The sequence below is a fragment of the Pseudorca crassidens genome, chromosome 8 (genome assembly GCF_039906515.1).
Source record: "Pseudorca crassidens isolate mPseCra1 chromosome 8, mPseCra1.hap1, whole genome shotgun sequence".
NCBI lineage: Eukaryota > Metazoa > Chordata > Mammalia > Artiodactyla > Delphinidae > Pseudorca > Pseudorca crassidens.
Window position 1 is genome coordinate 79,197,292 of NC_090303.1, and position 17,547 is coordinate 79,214,838.

The window sequence follows — 17,547 nt, forward strand, 5'->3', positions numbered from 1 at the left end:
ATCCACGTTTAAATAAAACACAAATTGGGTTCTTGTAGTCCCCTCCTCCTGCTTAAATCTTTTCAGTGTTTCTGCATAATCCACCCATTGTCTTTCCTATTGTTTATTTCCATTAACCTATGGGTGACACATTTTATGAATGGAATGTTACTGATCCCCAGATTACATTTAGCATTTCAGGGCTTTGAGGTCCCACTGGGTATGCTCTGAATTAGCATTAGCTGCCCATGATGTGTAAATAATTCAACACATTTACAGAGTACGAGTAATCCTGAATCAATAAAATACAGAAAATAACTACACAGAAGCTTAATTAATCTTCACAAAACAAGTTTTAAAAGAAGGGAATCATTTTGTTCTGCCTTTCAGGATAAATATTTTGGGTTTTTACCACTTGGATAGCTCTAATAGCTAAGCAAAGTGAAAAACACTCAATTAACAAATAAAATTCAACCAAGTTTAATACCTAATCTGAATAAATCAAAGTCACGCTGATTTTCACTTTAGTCAATTAATTACACAGATAAGTGAGCCTGCATAGACCTGTCCAATGATTAAACTGGTTTTCTTTGAATTTTAAATTAAAATGTTAAATACAGTATCTGTTTTTATCAGTTGTATATGCACATAGCCTGAAAGGGAACTTTTCCTAAGGGGATTTTTATGAAAAACGTAAATCCTTTATGTCAGTTCCACCCCCATTTCCCAAGTAATTTCTCAAGAAAAAAATGGTTTTAACTTTTAGCTGATTCTTTTGGTATTTAAATGTCATATCCCTAACCTACATGATAATATTTCAAATTCTTGATTTTCCAGTTTTAGATATTATCCTACTAACTTTCCACTATGGAAGACGAGTTCTTAGCTTTTTAAAAAAAATAGATTTAGAGGTGTAAGTGGCATACAATGAACTACACAGATTTAAAGTATACAATCTGATAAGTTTTGCCATATGTATACACCTGTGAAACCATCACTACAATCAAGGCAATATACATATTCATGCCCCTCAAATGATTCCTCCCGACTCGTGGGGCCCAGGCAACTACTGATTTACTGTCATTTAGATTAGTTTGTGTTTTCCTATAATTTCATGTAAGAGGAATCATACAGTATTGAACTTTTTTGGGTCTGATTTCTCTCAGCATAGCTGTTTCGATATTCTTTCATGCTATTGCAATGTATCAACAATTCATTCCTTTTCATTTCTCAGAAGTATTCTAATACATTTTTTTATCCATTCCTTGTTGACGGTCATCTGACTTGTCTTCATATTTGGGCTATTATGAATAATGCTGGTATAAATATTCATATTAAAGTCTTTGTGTGGATGTATGCTTCCATTTCTCTTGGGGAAATACCTAAGAGTGGAATAGTTGGGTCATACGTTAGGTGTTTAAATTTTTAAAAACTGCAAACTATTCTACAAAATGAGTTGTACCATTTTATATTCCTATCAATCACTGTGGCTTTAGTTTATGTTTCCCTAAAGAGTAATGACGTTGAGCATCTTTTCATATGCCTTTTCACCATCATATATCTTTAGTGAAATATCTGTCAAAACAACTTTTTATTGGGCTGTTTTATTTCTTATTGTTTTAAGAGTTATTTATAGGGAGTTCCCTGGTGGCCTATTGGTTAGGATTCTGGGCTTTAACTGCTGCGGCCCAGGTTCAATCCCTGGTCGGGGACCTGAGATCCTGCAAGTTATGCAGTGTGGCCAAAAAATAAATAAATAACTTTATATATTCTAGATAGAAGTCTTTTGTGGGATATGTATTGTGAAAATATTTTCTCCCATTCTGAGATTCCCTTATAATGTCTTTGGAAGATCAAAAGTTCTTAATGTTGATGAAGTTGGAAGTAATATTTTTCCATTTATGAATCACGATTTTGGTGTTTTATTTAAGCATCTGTGCTTAGTCCAAGGACACAGAGATTTTCTGTTTTCCATGGCTATCCATCTTGAGTTAAATTTTGGATCAAGTGTGAGGTACGGATCCAGGATTTTATTTTACATTTGGATATCCAATAGTTCCAGCACCATTTGTTGAATAAAGTATACTTTGCAAATTACCTGTACATTTGTTGAAAATTAATTGACCATATGTATGTGAGTCTATTACTGGACTCTCTATACTACACTACCTTGATTTTTCAGTAGATAGTCTTGCCTTGTTTTTGACTGTAGGTGGAAAACATTCAGTCTTTCCTACTTTTTTACTATTAAGTATGATGTTAGTTGTAGGTTTTCCATGATGCCCTTAACAGGTTAAACATATGACATGTGGTAATAATAATTATTTTGATACTACTGTTTACTAATTCTATCTTCCCTGTCATTTTCACTTTTGCTTGTTTTTTTTCTCTTCATTGGTCGTATTTTACTACTTCTTTGTATGCCTAGAAAATTTTGACTGGATGCTAGACATTGTTATTTTATCTTCTTGGAGGCTGAACACTTTTGTATTTCTTTAAATATTCTTGAATTTTGTTCTGGAATGTAGTTGAATTACTTGAAAATAGTTTGATTCATATGAATCTTGGTTTTAAGCCTCATTAGGAGAGACCATGACAGTGTTTTTTCTAGGGCTAATTTTTTTCCACTACTGAGGCAAAACCTTCTGTATTCTACCTGATGCTCATGAATTAGGTTTCCACTCTAGATATTGAAAACTGGAATTACTCTTAGCCCTGTGTAAAGAAACCCCTGTAATCCTTTCACATAGTTCTTTGCCCAACTTTGAATAGTTTCCTCACATCCATGCACAGATCAATACTTAGTTGAAGACGCCAGGAGGACCCTCAGCAAATATTACTTGTAGGTCTCTTTGCTCTCTCCTTTAGAACTTGGAGTTGAAAACTCTGGCAGCCTTACCCTCCATGGACTCTCAGCTCTGTCTCCTCAAGTCAGGGTGTCCACGGGGATCCACCCAGATTCCTCCTCCCTGGACCATGATCTAGAAACACTGCGCTGTCAGTAAGCTGGGGCAATTAAAGGGCTTATCCATTGTTTTCCATCTCTCAGGAATTACTGTTATTGTCTTATGTTTAATATCTTGAAAAGCATTTTTTTCCCACATATTTTGTCTTTAAAAAATTGTTTCAGGTGGGAGCGTAAATATCATCCCATTACTCCATCTTGGGCATAAGTTGCTTTTCTTTTTTTTTTAAGACCACTTTCCACCACCCTAGACATAATTTCTGTTCCTCCTTCCCTTAATGCAGTTACATCACTTTTGTGTGTTAGACCGAAATTCAGTATCTACATTAATTACATCAATGTCTAGATAACTGAAATGTATCCAATATGATTACTTTCTAGTGTCACTATTTTGTTTATAATACTTTGCTATATTTGTTTTAATTTCTTCTTTTTATTATGTACTTAATCTAATACAATTCCAAGCTCTAACACAATTAATATAATTCCAAACTCTATTCCAAGTGGGTGAAACTTCTCTCAATATGTTAAAATATCTCAGTGTTTTGTCAATTTGATCTACTTGAAGAATTTTCTGACCTGCTCTGGTTAGAACTATTTCCTCTCTAGGCTCAGTTGCCACTTTGGGGTCTCTATTAGCTACCACTACGAAGATTCCCTCCTCTCTCATGTTGATTTCCTGTTGCAGGGATCTTAACTCTCCCTCTTTGTTTTCTCCTTTGTCTTGGTAAATTGCATTCCCCAGAAAGGGAATATGGGAAGCACATCTTTTGATGTCCAGTATGCCTGAAAATATCATTATTCTACCATTACCCTTAATGGAGACGTTTACTAGTGTAGAATTCTAGGTTGGAAATAATCTTTCCTCAAAATTGTGAAGCCACTGATGCATTGTTTTCTGGATATCAGTACTGCTCCTCACATCAAAATGAAAGCTGCAGAAGAAGAGGATCTTTTTAAACATTTTGTTCACTGCCCGACACATAGTAGGCACTCAGTAAATTACTGTAGAATAAATCAGTGTTGAGAAGCCATTCTGATTCTTGATGCTTTGTATTTCAGCATCCTCCCTTTTATCTCCAAGATTGTGAAAATTCACAAAAATGCACTCTAATGAGTATCTATTTTAATCCCTTGTGCTTGGTACTCAATGGGCTCTCTTAATCTGAACACTTATGTCTTTTAATTCTGGAAAATTGTTTTGAATAACTTTATTGATAATTTCCTATCTTCAACCTTAACTGTTTCTGGAATTCCTATTATTTATGATGATGAAACTCCTAAGCAGATCCTTCATTTCTCCTGTCTTTGTACAGTTGCCCCTTAGTATCTGTGGGGAATTGGTTCCAGGACCCCCATGGATCCTAAAATCCACCGATACTCAACTCCCTTATATAAAATGGGGTAGTACAGTTGGCCCTGTATATCTGCAGATTCAACCAATCCAAATCGATCTGGCCAGGGATGTGAAACCCAAGGATAAGAAAGGCCAACTGAACTCCTATTTTCCTATCCCTGCCACCCTCCACCCTGTACTTTCTGGAAGATTTCATTAACTTAATCTCTCAATAGTATGTAAGTATTTGTGTCATTTGCATCAATTTCTAAGAGTTCTAATTTTTTTTCCCTAAGATTTTTTCTTTTTCTTTTTTTAAGCAACATCTTGTTTTTGTTTTATGGATGCTCTATTTTCTCAAATCTCCAAGCATATTGATAATAGATTCCCACCACCCCCTCCACCATTTCCTTCTTCCCACATAACCTTTCTTTTTTCCCCAAGTTGCTTTTTTGTATTACTTGTTTGGGCTCTGTCTCCCACAGTAAATACCTTCCGCAAATATCTGATGCCTTACCTTGGCTGTCAGATCATTTTCAAAATTACGTTATTAAAAAATTGAACGGAAGCTATATGCACCTAGGTGGGTACGTGCAGACTGTGGTCTTTGCTGAAGGGCAATAGAGCTGGGCTGTTTCGGTGGGAGTCTTTCTTTTCCACAGCTTTAGGTCTTTTCTCTTGGGCTAGTCAGAGTCCCGGGGGAAGGTACTTACAATATGTCTGGAAAGTGTAAGCCTGCCCGCCAGCATTTTGGGCGTCAAGTGTGTGAGTTGGAAGGAGAAGGCTGTGATTCTCAGATTTCAGAATAACCATTTATCTAATCCCCATGTTTCTATGTAATCCCAAACTCCAACTGTGCCTGATGTTTCCTCCCCTCCTCTACCTCAGCCCAGGTACCCTCTAATTTTACCCTCTCCAGGGAATAAACCAGCAGCGCTCTTCCAGGGCAGGGGAGGGGCAGCGGCCTGGCTGATGAGGCGGAAAGGAGATCTGGGGATCTAAGTGCGTCTTAAGCAGATGTACAACAAATCATCCTTCGCTCTTAATTTCCAGGAGGGCTTACAACTGGCAATTCCGAACGTTTCGGTGATCGTATGACATAAATCAGATTGCTTCTCTGTATTCCCCATTGCCCGTTTATGATCCAGTTTTTCCTGGGTGGCTAAATTAGATACCATCCATCCATCTGACTTCCACATTTTTAATTTATTTTTTCCATTTTTTTCCCTCTTACTCTTGCTGTCCTTGTGTGTTTATGTCTTCTGAAAAATACTGTTCTGTTGTTTTGGTTAGGTTCTGTGAGGAAACTGAGCCAGACATGCATTTAATCTGCTGTCTTTAACCAGAAGTTCCTCATTTTTGTTTAATTTAGTTTGCCTTATTATTTTACCTGTATCTTTGAAATCCATTTCTGAAATACAGTTGGGCCTGAATAAATAAATTTCTATACAAGAGTTATTAACAGTACTCTGGTTACTTCTTTAGTGTGAGTTGATAAGTAATTTACGTTCTTTCTAAATTTTAATGTAAGTGGCTAAGGAAGATCACTTGGCAGAATCCTTAGGAAGATCTTCATGGAAAATTTAAACATTTTTCTATATTTGCCTATATGGATACCTAAAATTTCCTCTGCTTTACTTTAATCCCATTTCCTCTTATCCAGTTTTCTATGGACTCAGGAAAAATAAAACTGGTAAAATTTATACAAACTCTACAAATATCAAAAGGGAATATAAAAGTCAGCCTAAAATGTCTAGACCAGTTTAGTTCAGTTCTTTACAGTACATCAAAGAAATAAAAACAAAAAAGAATTCTAGCGTACATCTTTACAGACATTATTAAGAGAAACAGAGAAACAAAACTGTAAGAGAGCGAATACTAATACAATAAATGATGTGGACAACTGTCATTCCCCGCCTCTACTGTGTAGCTGTAAGCACTGTGGGGGACAGGACCCGCTGGTGGGCTGGCTCTTACCAAGCTAACTCGATCATGGCGGTCCCATGGCTTGTCAGTGACTGAGGACCTAGTATGTGGGCTTCCTCTGGCCCCTGGGTTTGGTTCAGGACTGGGCCTATGACCTATCTAGGGCAAATGAGATATGAGGGCTGGTTTGCTAGGATCTTCTAAGGAAACTTTTCACCTTAAGAGAGAATCACAGAAAGAGACAGCCTCTACTACCTTCCCTTTCAACTCCAACATGTATGGATGTGAGGCCAAGGAATTCTGTGGTCTTGTTACCCATCTGGGGATGAAGCCATCCCATGAAGGAGAATAGCCGTGTGAGAATTACAAAGAAATGGAGCTACGGCTACTAAATTCAGCCTGTCTTCAAGTCCACCCCATCTGAGACCTGCATGTAAGTGAACATATCCATTTATTTGTTTAAACCAGTTTGAGATAGGATTTGTTACTTGCACATGAAAGCACTACTACAAATAACCATAGAGACTTATAGTTACTGATGTATATAGTCAACTGAATGATCAGCTCTGTCTCAATAATGTCAAAAACAGGAAAATTATATATTGACTTTCATTAAATGACAAACACAATGAATATAAGGGTCTCTACACAACCTAAAAGACAATACTCTTAGCAGCAAATGCAGAAACATCCTCTGCAAATGTGTTTCCTAATATGAATTTATTGGCCTTTTGGGAAGAACAGTTCTCCAATGTGAGACTGTTCCATGAATAGCATTTCTAAATCCAGCACTAAATGACTGCCCCTATGCCCAGTTATCATGACAAAGAAAATCCTCCCTCATTCGCTTACCTTCAGGTAGTGGTACCAGCCCCAGATGAAAACACCAATGCAGAGAAACAGATGGATAGTACATCCCATGATAATTTTTTCCTTCAGTATCATTTTAAAGTAAGAGTCTAAGCTTTTCATATTACAAATAAGGAAACTGAGGCCCAGAGCAGCCATACTCTATTCATATGGTTAAACAACAGTGTTTTCAAACTGTTGAGGGGGAATATTAACTGAATTTATTTTTCAGTAAGTTCGCATGAAATGACATACCTGTAACGTGACAGATATGCTATAAGATGCAATACACTGACAGAGCAACATTTTATAGGATCTAATGATGAGACTGATAGAAAAAGGTATATTTCTGTTTTTAACCATTAGGTTCTATTAAGCTAACTGTAATCAGGGGAAACAATATTATCAAGATATTTATCCTTCACCCTGCAAATGCTTCTTAGTATCAATACTTAATTTTTTTGATAAAGAAACTGTGCTAGACGCACTGTGGTCCTTGTTCTCACAGAATGTAAATAAAAGGATAACCAAGGACTATATGATAGGTGGCCAGGGCATAGTACAGATGATGAATGCTAAGAAGACTTCAGCTTTTCCACTCTCTGCTGGAATAAATGAAAAAGTCTCCCCTGTGAAGGTGGGGCTTGAGTCTCCTTGCCTGGCTATGCAGTGAGAGGGAGGAAAAGCTCCCAGAGCTGGGGGAAGAGGCTATGCAAGGCTGAGAACTGCACAGGGCTAGCAAGAGGGCCAGTGGAAAGGATACTGCAAGGGGCGGGTTTGCACTACTGAATGAGTAGAGCAAAAACTGAAGGCAGGCCGAGAAGCAGAACGCAGACCTAGGAACGTGGATCATACCTTGCGGGCAAAGGAGGAGAAGCTACTGATTGTGCTTGAGCAGTAGCAGAAAGACAAAATAAACATTTGTAGGGGATTAGAGGGTTGAGTGAATTAAAGAAACAAACACTTGTACTAATGGAGTATATACCTGAAATGGCTTATCTGATTCTCTAAAAGGGAAGACAGTCTTTCCTTTATCTCCTCAAACTTCTCTTTTTCTTCCATTGAAATAGTTCCAATTCCATCAGGCCTGGAAAAAAAGAGTCAGTAATTTATTGTGATAGAACATTTACCTTTTTTAAAAAGTATCTATTTATTTATTATTTATTTTGGCTGCACTGGGTCTTATTTGCAGCACACGGGATCGTCGTTGTGGGGTGCAGGATCTTTAGTTGAGGCGTGCATGCGGCATCTAGTTCCCCTGTTGGGGACTGAACCCGGGTGCCCTGCACTGGGAGCGTGGAGTCTTACCCACTGGACCAACAGGCCCTTGAACATTTACTTGTATATATTTTATATCTTTCTATTTCCCTGAAAAATCCAAATAATTAAGGAAAATGCATATTGGTTCACAGTATACATACTACTTGTGTCTACACTGGAAATTTATTGGAGATATTTATAGCCATTTGCTTCATGTTTCGACCTGGAATGAATGGAACAGAATTATTCTCTTTTAGACAGCCTTCAAGGTAAAGGATTACAATAAATATTTTTCAGATCTACAGAAAACAATACTACTCCTTGAGAATAGCAGTGAAAAGTGTTTTATAGTGATACCAAACATTTGACCAATTAAATATCGTGAATGGAATTATTATAAAAAATATACTGAATGTAAGCTAAAATGTCTTAACTCCTTCTCTTCCAAATAAAAATTAAGCTAATGTGAAACTGGAGATTTAATTTTAATTGTTGTAAGGAACAGACATTTTGGATTCATGCAGTGGTGTACTGCTCTATTTTTTTGTTTAAATATAAATGAAACACGAATACTTGAATAAAAATATACAGAGAAGAAAGACCACCTATGTTTCAAGATTTTTGTGCTTAACCAAATATGCCTATGAAGTAAAGTATCAACTTTATAAATAAAGTAGTACCTTTAAAAGTAGCAACAGGGACTTCCCTGGTGGTGCAGTGGTTAAGAATCCTCCTGCCAATGCAGGGGACACGGGTTCAATCCCTGTTCCGGGATGATCCCACATGCTGCGGAGCAACCACTGTGCCACAACTACTGAGCCTGTGCTCAAGAGCCTGCAAGCTGCAACTACTGAAGCCCACGTGCTCTAGGGCCAATGAGCCGCAACTACTGAGCCCGCGTGCTGCAATTACTGAAGCCTGTGTGCCTAGAGCCCGTGCTCCACAACAAGAGAAGCCACCGCAACGAGAAGCCCGCACACTGCGACAAACCACAACTAGAGAAAGTCTGTGTGCAGTAACGAAGACCCAACGCAACCAAAAAAAAGAAAAAACAGTAGCAACAAAGATTGAACAGAAGTCTTCTTTTACTAAGATTAGGATTGAAACCATAAAATATATCCAATAGGGATTCAGAATTTATTCTATATCAATTTAAGTATCTGGTAGTATAGCAGTCATCTAAAATTTTGAATATATGAATTTCACTGTCTGTTAAAACAGAGAAAAGGATACATTAATTTCACATTTACTTTAAATATTTATATATTTCCACAAAATGAATCTTTTGCATTTCTTAACACCAATCATATCTTCTCAAATTAACTTATTTTTCTGAAGGTTGTTTTAATTTCCAAAGATTTATCATTTGAACTTACGAATTTTTAATGTTTATGTATAAAATAGGTACAAGTGAGGATTATGAAAAAAATGGGTATTTAAAATAACTTTCCCAACAAGATTTTTATTTGCTGTTCCCACTGTTTTTTACCTAGACATCTAGACGTGTGTGTGTGTGCATTTTTGATATTTGTAAACTAGTCAGTTAGGATAAAAGCAATTAATTCTAAAGTTATACCTGAATCATACTGGCTTAAAGACCTTTTATTCATATCAAAGCATCATTTTTCCCAGAAAAAAAGCATCATTTAAATCTGAGAAGTTTTTTCTAAAACAGAGTAAATAATTTGTTATTTCAGAAACTTGCATCCTGCTTGAATTTATGCTTTGAAAATACTACTTACAATTACATTTCATTCTGATCCATCAGAATGCAGTTTGAATGTTAACTGCAGAAAAACTAAGGGCAAATATTTGGTCTTTCAAAATTTTTAGGAAGGAAAAAAGAAAGTCTGATTTTAAATTCTAGAGCAATGAACTATGAACTAACTCCAATGTTTTAGAATAATTTAACAATGGATTTTTTTTCACATATTACTTCAGAGTCAACTCCTACCAAGCAAACAATAGCACAAAACCCAGACTGTAACCTAAGCATAACTATTGCCAATGATCACAAAAGTTGAATTGGATAGTTCTATATAAATCATTAATTTGGGAATTTGGGCAGACAAGAACTATAACTACATTATGCTATTACATAGACAGCAAAACATCCCATACCACAAAGTTGCAAGTGGTCAATTCACTAAATACACCTATGCAAACTTGATGAAAAAGAGCAAAGAAAATCTCTTTATTGTTCTGATGATTGACATGGTCCTTTGGCCTTGCGCTCTGACAGATGCCACACAATTATATTTGAGTGAATTTTACTGTTTGTTTCAACTGTCAAAGGAGACTGTAATCCACAGTGACAGAGTACACTGGTGGGTCATATGAAGCTTCGCTGGGGCACATCGCCTACCTGACTGAATGAGGCCAGGGGTTCAGTCAATGAACAGCGAGAAAAGTCAGTCGGGGGGAATGTCACTCGTGTCACTTTCACTGAGATAAAGACTGTTATACACAGTGAAGGGCTGTCACTTCACTGAGCTTATTACTCAATTACGTATACATCTGACAGGTTAAATACATTTTATATTTTGGACTTGCCCTTATTCACATATCTTTATTTTAATATGTATACCAGACTATATTAGGTATATGAAGTGGTCTTCTGTATCTAAATTATTGAGGCTAAATGGCAACTGTGCTGCAGTCAAGCCTAAAAGTAACAGCTCCTTCTAAAATTATTCTTCCTAGTAACTGCAGATACTTCCGTTTCATCAATATCTTCTTGTCATGGTTGCTATTAAAACAAACACAGCAATTATCAACGTGCCTCGTACTGTTCTCTTTTATATGTATAACAACATAGGGTGCCCACAGCAATCCTTTCTCTAGTCTCCAAGAGAGGAGTCTGTTGAGCCTCAGGGAGGTTAGGTGACTTCCCCAAGGTCACACAGCTTGTAAGGACAGAGCCTGGACTTGAATCTAGGTCTCTTGCCTTCCAAATCAGAGACTCTCAGTGCCCATGCCTTATTGTCTTTCCTCTGTGTTTTAACAGAAAATCAAGAACAGTACGAAAAATCCCTAATAAAAAATGGAAGCTATATTTGAGAAGCAACAATGGTGGAACTATTTTAAATACACTTCCTCACATCACACATTTTCTATGTTACCTGTGTAAGGCAGAGAGCTTAAATACCAATACAGTTTAAAATACCTACCACTGAATCAGTGATTCAGTTAAAAAAGACCCTAACAAAGGAAATCCTAAAATTTGCGCTTTCGTGCATTACGACACAGGTACTTGCAGAATCCTGGAGAGATATTTAAACCAGTTTCATTTGATGAACCTTTGCCTAGTAGACTCAGGGTAATAGAGATTCAAAGTATAATAGTTTTATAAGCTCAGTTTATAAATTAATTTGTCAGCTATATGTTCAAAACATTTTCAGAACTTGACCACCCTTGACCACTTCTGCTGCTCCCCTGGTTCCGGTCATCATCAGCTCTTCCCTGAGTATGGCTGTAGCCTTCTTGGTCTCTCTCTCCTCCAGTCTTTTCTTTGTCAGAGTGTTGGCTACACACTATTGTGAGCCATTTTCAAGTGTGAGTCATATCCTTGTAGTGGTAACACTCATTGTAAAAGCCAAAGCCCACTCTGATTTCCTCTGCCCCCTCATGGCAAGTCCTCCACTCTAGCCATGCTGGTCTCCTAGCTAGTCGTCAAACATAGGAAGCAGGCTCTGCCTCAGGGCCTTTGCACGTGTAGCTTCCACTGCCCAGGAGCCTTTCCCTATGCACACATATGGCTTGCTCACTCACTTCCTTCTTTTTATTTATTTATTTATTTATTTATTTATTTATTTATTAACATCTTTATTGGAGTATAATTGCTTTACAACAGTGTTAGTTTCTGCTTTATAACAAAGTGAGTCAGTTATACATATACATATGCTCCCATACCTCTTCCCTCTGGCCTCTCCCTCCCTCCCACCCTCCAGGCGGTCACAAAGCACCGAGCTGATCTCCCTGTGCTATGCGGCTGCTTCCCACTAGCTATCTATTTTACGTTTGGTAGTGTATGTATGTCCATGCCACTCTCTCACTTTGTCACAGCTTACCCTTCCTCCTCCCCATATCCTCAAGTCCATTCTCTAGTAGGTCTGTGTCTTTATTCCCATCTTACCCCAAGGTTCTTCATGACCTTATTTTTTTCTTCTTAGATTCCATATATATGTGTTAGCATATGGTATTTGTTTTTCTCTTTCTGACTTACTTCACTCTGTATGACAGACTCTAGGTCCATCCACCCCAATACAAGTAACTCAATTTCGTTTCTTTTTATAGCGAGTAATATTCCATTGTATATATGTGCCACATCTTCTTTACCCACTCATCTGTCAGTGGACACTTAGGTTGCTTCCATGTCCTGGCTATTGTAAATAGAGCTGCAATGAATATTTTGGTACATGACTCTTTTTGAATTATGGTTTTCTCAGGTTATATGCCCAGTAGTGGGATTGCTGGGTTGTATGGTAGTTCTATTTTTAGTTTTTCAAGGAACCTTCATACTGTTCTCCATAGTGGCGGTATCAATTTACATTCCCACCAGTAGTGCAAGAGTGTTCCCTTTTCTCCACACCCTCTCCAGCATTTGTTTCCAGATTTTTTGATGATGGCCATTCTGACTGGTGTGAGATGATATCTCAGTAGTTTTGATTTGCATTTCTCTAATGATTAATGATGTTGCGCATTCTTTCATGTGTTTGCTGGCAATCTGTATATCTTCTTTGGAGAAATGTCTATTTAGGTCTTCTGCCCATTTTTGGATTGGGTTGTTTGTTTGTTTGTTTGTTACTGAGCTGCATGAGCTGCTTGTAAACTTTGGAGATTAATCGTTTGTCAGTTGCTTCATTTGCAAATATATTTTCCCGTTCTGAGAGTTGTCTTTTGGTCTTATTTATGGTTTCCTTTGCTGTGCAAAAGCTTTTAAGTTTCAGTAGGTCCCATTTGTTTATTTTTGTTTTTATTTCCATTTCTCTAGGAGGTGGGTCAAAAAGGATCTTGCTGTCATTTATGTCATAGAGTGTTCTGCCTATGTTTTCCTCTAAGAGTCTGATAGTGTCTGGCCTTACATTTAGGTCTTTAATCCATTTTGAGTTTATTTTTGTGTATGGTATTAGGGAGTGTTCTAATTTCATACTTTTACATGTACCTGTCCAGTTTTCCCAGCACCACTTATTGAAGAGGCTGTCTTTTCTCCACTGTATATTCTTGCCTCCCTTATCAAAGGTAAGGTGACCATACATGCGTGGGTTTATCTCTGGGCTTTCTATCCTGTTCCATTGATCTATATTTCTGTTTTTGTGCCAGTACCATACTGTCTTGATTACTGTAGCTTTGCAGTATAGTCTGAAGTCAAGGAGCCTGATTCCTCCAGCTGCATTTTTCATTCTCAAGATTGCTTTGGCTATTTGGGGTCTGCTGAGACTGAACCAAGAAGAAATAGAAAACGTGAAGAGACCAATCACAGGCACTGAAATTGAAACTGTGATTAAAAATGTTCCAACAAACAAAAGCCCAGGACCAGATGGCTTCACAGATGAATTCTATCAAACATTTAGAGAAGAGTTCACACCTATCCTTCTCAAACTCTTCCAAAATGTAGCAGAGGGAGGAACCCTCCCAAACTCATTCTATGAGGCCACCATCACCGTGATACCAAAACCAGACAAAGATATCACAAAGAAAGAAAACTACAGGCCAATATCACTGATGAACATAGATGCAAAAATCCTCAACAAAATACGAGCAAACAGAATACAACAGCACATTAAAAGGATCATACACCATGTTCAAGTGGGGTTTATTCCAGGAATGCAAGGGTTCTTCAATATACGCAAATCAATCAACATGATACACCATATTAATAAACTGAAGGAGAAAAACCATATGATCATCTCAACAGATGCAGAGAAAGCTTTCGACAAAATTCAACACCCATTTATGATAAAAGCCCTGCAGAAAGTAGGCATAGAGGGAACTTTGCTCAACATAATAAAGGCCATATATGACAAACCCACAGCCAACATCGTCCTCAATCGTGAAAAACTGAAACCATTTCCACTAAGAGCAGGAACAAGACAAGGTTGCCCACTCTCACCACTCTTATTCAACAGTTTTGGAAGTTTTAGCCACAGCAATCAGAGAAGAAAAAGAAAGAAAAGGAATCCAAATCGGAAAAGAAGTAAAGCTGTCACTGTTTGCAGATGACATGATACTATACATAGAGAATCCTAAAGATGCTACCAGAAAACTACTAGAGCTAATCAATGAATTTGGTAAAGTAGCAGGATACAAAATTAATGCACAGAAATCTCTGGCATTCCTATACACTAAGGATGAAAAATCTGAAAGTGAAATCAAGAAAACACTCCCATTTACCGTTGCAATAAAAAGAATAAAATATCTAGGAATAAACCTACCTAAGGAGACAAAAGACCTGTATGTAGAAAATTATAAGACACTGATGAAAGAAATTAAAGATGATACAAACAGATGGAGAGATATACCATGTTCTTGGATTGGAAGAATCAACATTGTGAAAATGACTCTACTACCCAAAGCAATCTACAGATTCAATGCAATCCCTATCAAACTACCACTGGCATTTTTCACGGAACTAGAACAAAAAGTTTCACGATTTGTATGGTCACCTCCTTCTTATCTCTACCGACATGACTCAGGATGAGCAAAGTTATCTCTAACCACCTGGTGTAAGAGTGTTACCTCCCACTTCCACAGGCCTGTTTATTACTTGCCATTGTATATATTGCCATCGTCCAACACATGATATATTTATTTGTTTATTGTCTGTCTCTTTGTGCTGCACTCCTAGTGCATAGAACAGTAGCTGGCATACAGTTAATATTCAATATATAAATGCTAAAGAAATGAATGAGTGCTATATAGAATAAAAAGTATCAGTTATATATGATTATAAGAATTCATGAACTAGTAATATCACATAATATTATTATTAGTATTAATATGACATGAATTATTTGGAAAATTTTTATTATGTAACAGTAGGTAAAATAGAAAATTTTTTGAAAAGCAAGCTAGAGCAGGAATTATAGTTAAGAATTCTGGGTAAAAAGATCTCTAACAAAAAATTTGCATGTATTTACACTTAGCAGAAAATTTTTAGTGTTTACCTGCCATGAAATGAACTGGTTTTAATCTCAAGAATAGTCTTCCTGAGATAGTAAAAGCAAAAATAATAATGCCTCTTTGACATTCATAAAAAGATGATGTTAAAATGTGGTTATTTAAAATTCTAACAAAGAAGACCAGTTTTCTGATTTGAATGTTAACTGAGGTTTAACTCTATGCCTATATTATTATATTATTACGTTAAAGCAGTTCCAATGGGAAGGAAGTGTATGTTCTTGTACCAAGAGTTAACATTTTCATTTTTTCCTGAGGCCTGTAGTTATAGAAGTTACATGATTTTAATAAAACTAGAGTGTTCTGTGAAATAAATTTAAGATATGAACAAGTTATAAAGCAGGTACACTTCTTTTAGTTATAGATACTGTCAAACGAGCTATGACACAGAACTTCCTTCCAGTATTACGTAATAAGCAATTGAACACCACATGCAGTTGTGTCTATGTTAATTATATTTGAAAGATTCTTAACAAACAGGATCATACAACACAACTTTCTGCCACTGATTCATACTGAATAGACTGATCTTACATCTGCCTATGGGTCATATTCTGTTTTCACAGAAACCATCACATGTGTGCACATGCGCACACCCATGCACACACACGCACATAGAGAACACCTTTTCTGAAAGGCGGATTCCTCCAAAAAATAGTTCCTATACATATTAACGCCTGTACAAATTAATTTTACTCAATTCCTCCATGAACTAAGGGATTTTATAATTTGTGCTATTCATCAATCTGGCATATTAGGTATTTTAAAGCAAATGGAATCCTTTCTGTACATGTGACATCTTGTCATGATTACCAATTCCTTCTGTAATGAGTACAACATAAGCTCTAAAGTGAGGAAGATGTTCTGAAAAGACAACTCTGGAACAAGAGGGAAGCACAGTATTACCCATCCATTTCCTGTGATCTCTGATGGCTTTTGGGGTAGTTCAGAGAACAGTTTCCATGAAGGGAAATGATGATTTCACTGTATTTCAAGAAAGGTCTGAGGAGAAGAGTACACAACTGGGTTGCAGAGTTGGGTATTTGAGCAGAAGAGAAAATATCAAGGAGGGGATCTGCCTAAATGTTCTGATGTGGACGAACCCAGTAACTTCACTTCCCTTGGCTCGACAGTAGACAGTTCATGTGTTTTTCAGTATCATACATTTCAGAGGCCCATAAGACTAATACAGACTAATTCTGGCATGTTTAACATCCATTTCATCTGGGTGAATTTAGGTAAAGACGATTTACTGGCTGCCAACATACTTTAAGGAGTAATGGTTCTGTGACACACTCCAACAAAAAGGGTGAAACGCCCCATGTATCTTTTTTTTTTTTGAACACCACGAATCATGAGACCTTGTTGGAGGTTCTTAGTGCAACAGTGAGGTCTGAGAAGGCTGACAGTAAAGAAATGGGTTTAATTTGTTTTAATAGCATATCCGAGAATTGTTTAGTCATGGTATCTCCCTACAATTCCCACTTAAAAAGCACTATTTAGTGCTGATGAGCATTTGTTCTATTACTCAATGAAAACTATAACATCTTCTATGGTTATTTTCTTAATCACTTTTATCAGTGGGACAGCTTCTAGATACTCGAAGGATAAATGTGCCCTTTGCTTTATAATCTCTAGGAGTGGACATACCGCCTGGAACAGGGTGCTTGGGAAGTTTGTGGGTTGAATAAATACACCAGGAGTTAACATATAGAAAAGTCCTGTAAATTGATGAGATTTCCTTTACCTTCCTGCCTCATACTCCCTCCCTCCCCAAACTCCTCAGGTAGGTTTGCTTGTCCTGGAAGTTTGGTGGTTTGTGGTAAAAGATATTTTGCAAGCAATGAGTGGGCAAATGATAAAGTTCATGGTGCTTTTGAGTTTCTTATAGGCTTCTTTTACCTGCCCTCTCTGATGAGGAATGTATGACATCTTAGCTTCCTCCAGAGAGAGTGAGAAGGCGGGAGGCACCTAGAGGGTGGTATTTCTGAATTGTCAATTCTGCCTACAGCACAGCAGGTAAAAGTCACTTTGCACTTCATGTATTTCCCAC

At 37.1% G+C, this 17,547-nt stretch overlaps 1 protein-coding gene across 23 annotated transcripts in view; it reads right to left on the minus strand.

Annotated features, from left to right (window-relative positions):
• CADPS2 (calcium dependent secretion activator 2) overlaps positions 1–17,547 on the minus strand; it is a 483,200-nt gene that overhangs the window by 127,401 nt on the left and 338,252 nt on the right. For all 23 annotated transcript variants that reach the window (XM_067746860.1, XM_067746861.1, XM_067746863.1 and 20 more), the window contains exon 14: positions 8,041–8,142. In XM_067746860.1, the coding sequence (XP_067602961.1) occupies positions 8,041–8,142 (102 nt within the window). The remainder of the gene's footprint in view (positions 1–8,040; positions 8,143–17,547) is intronic.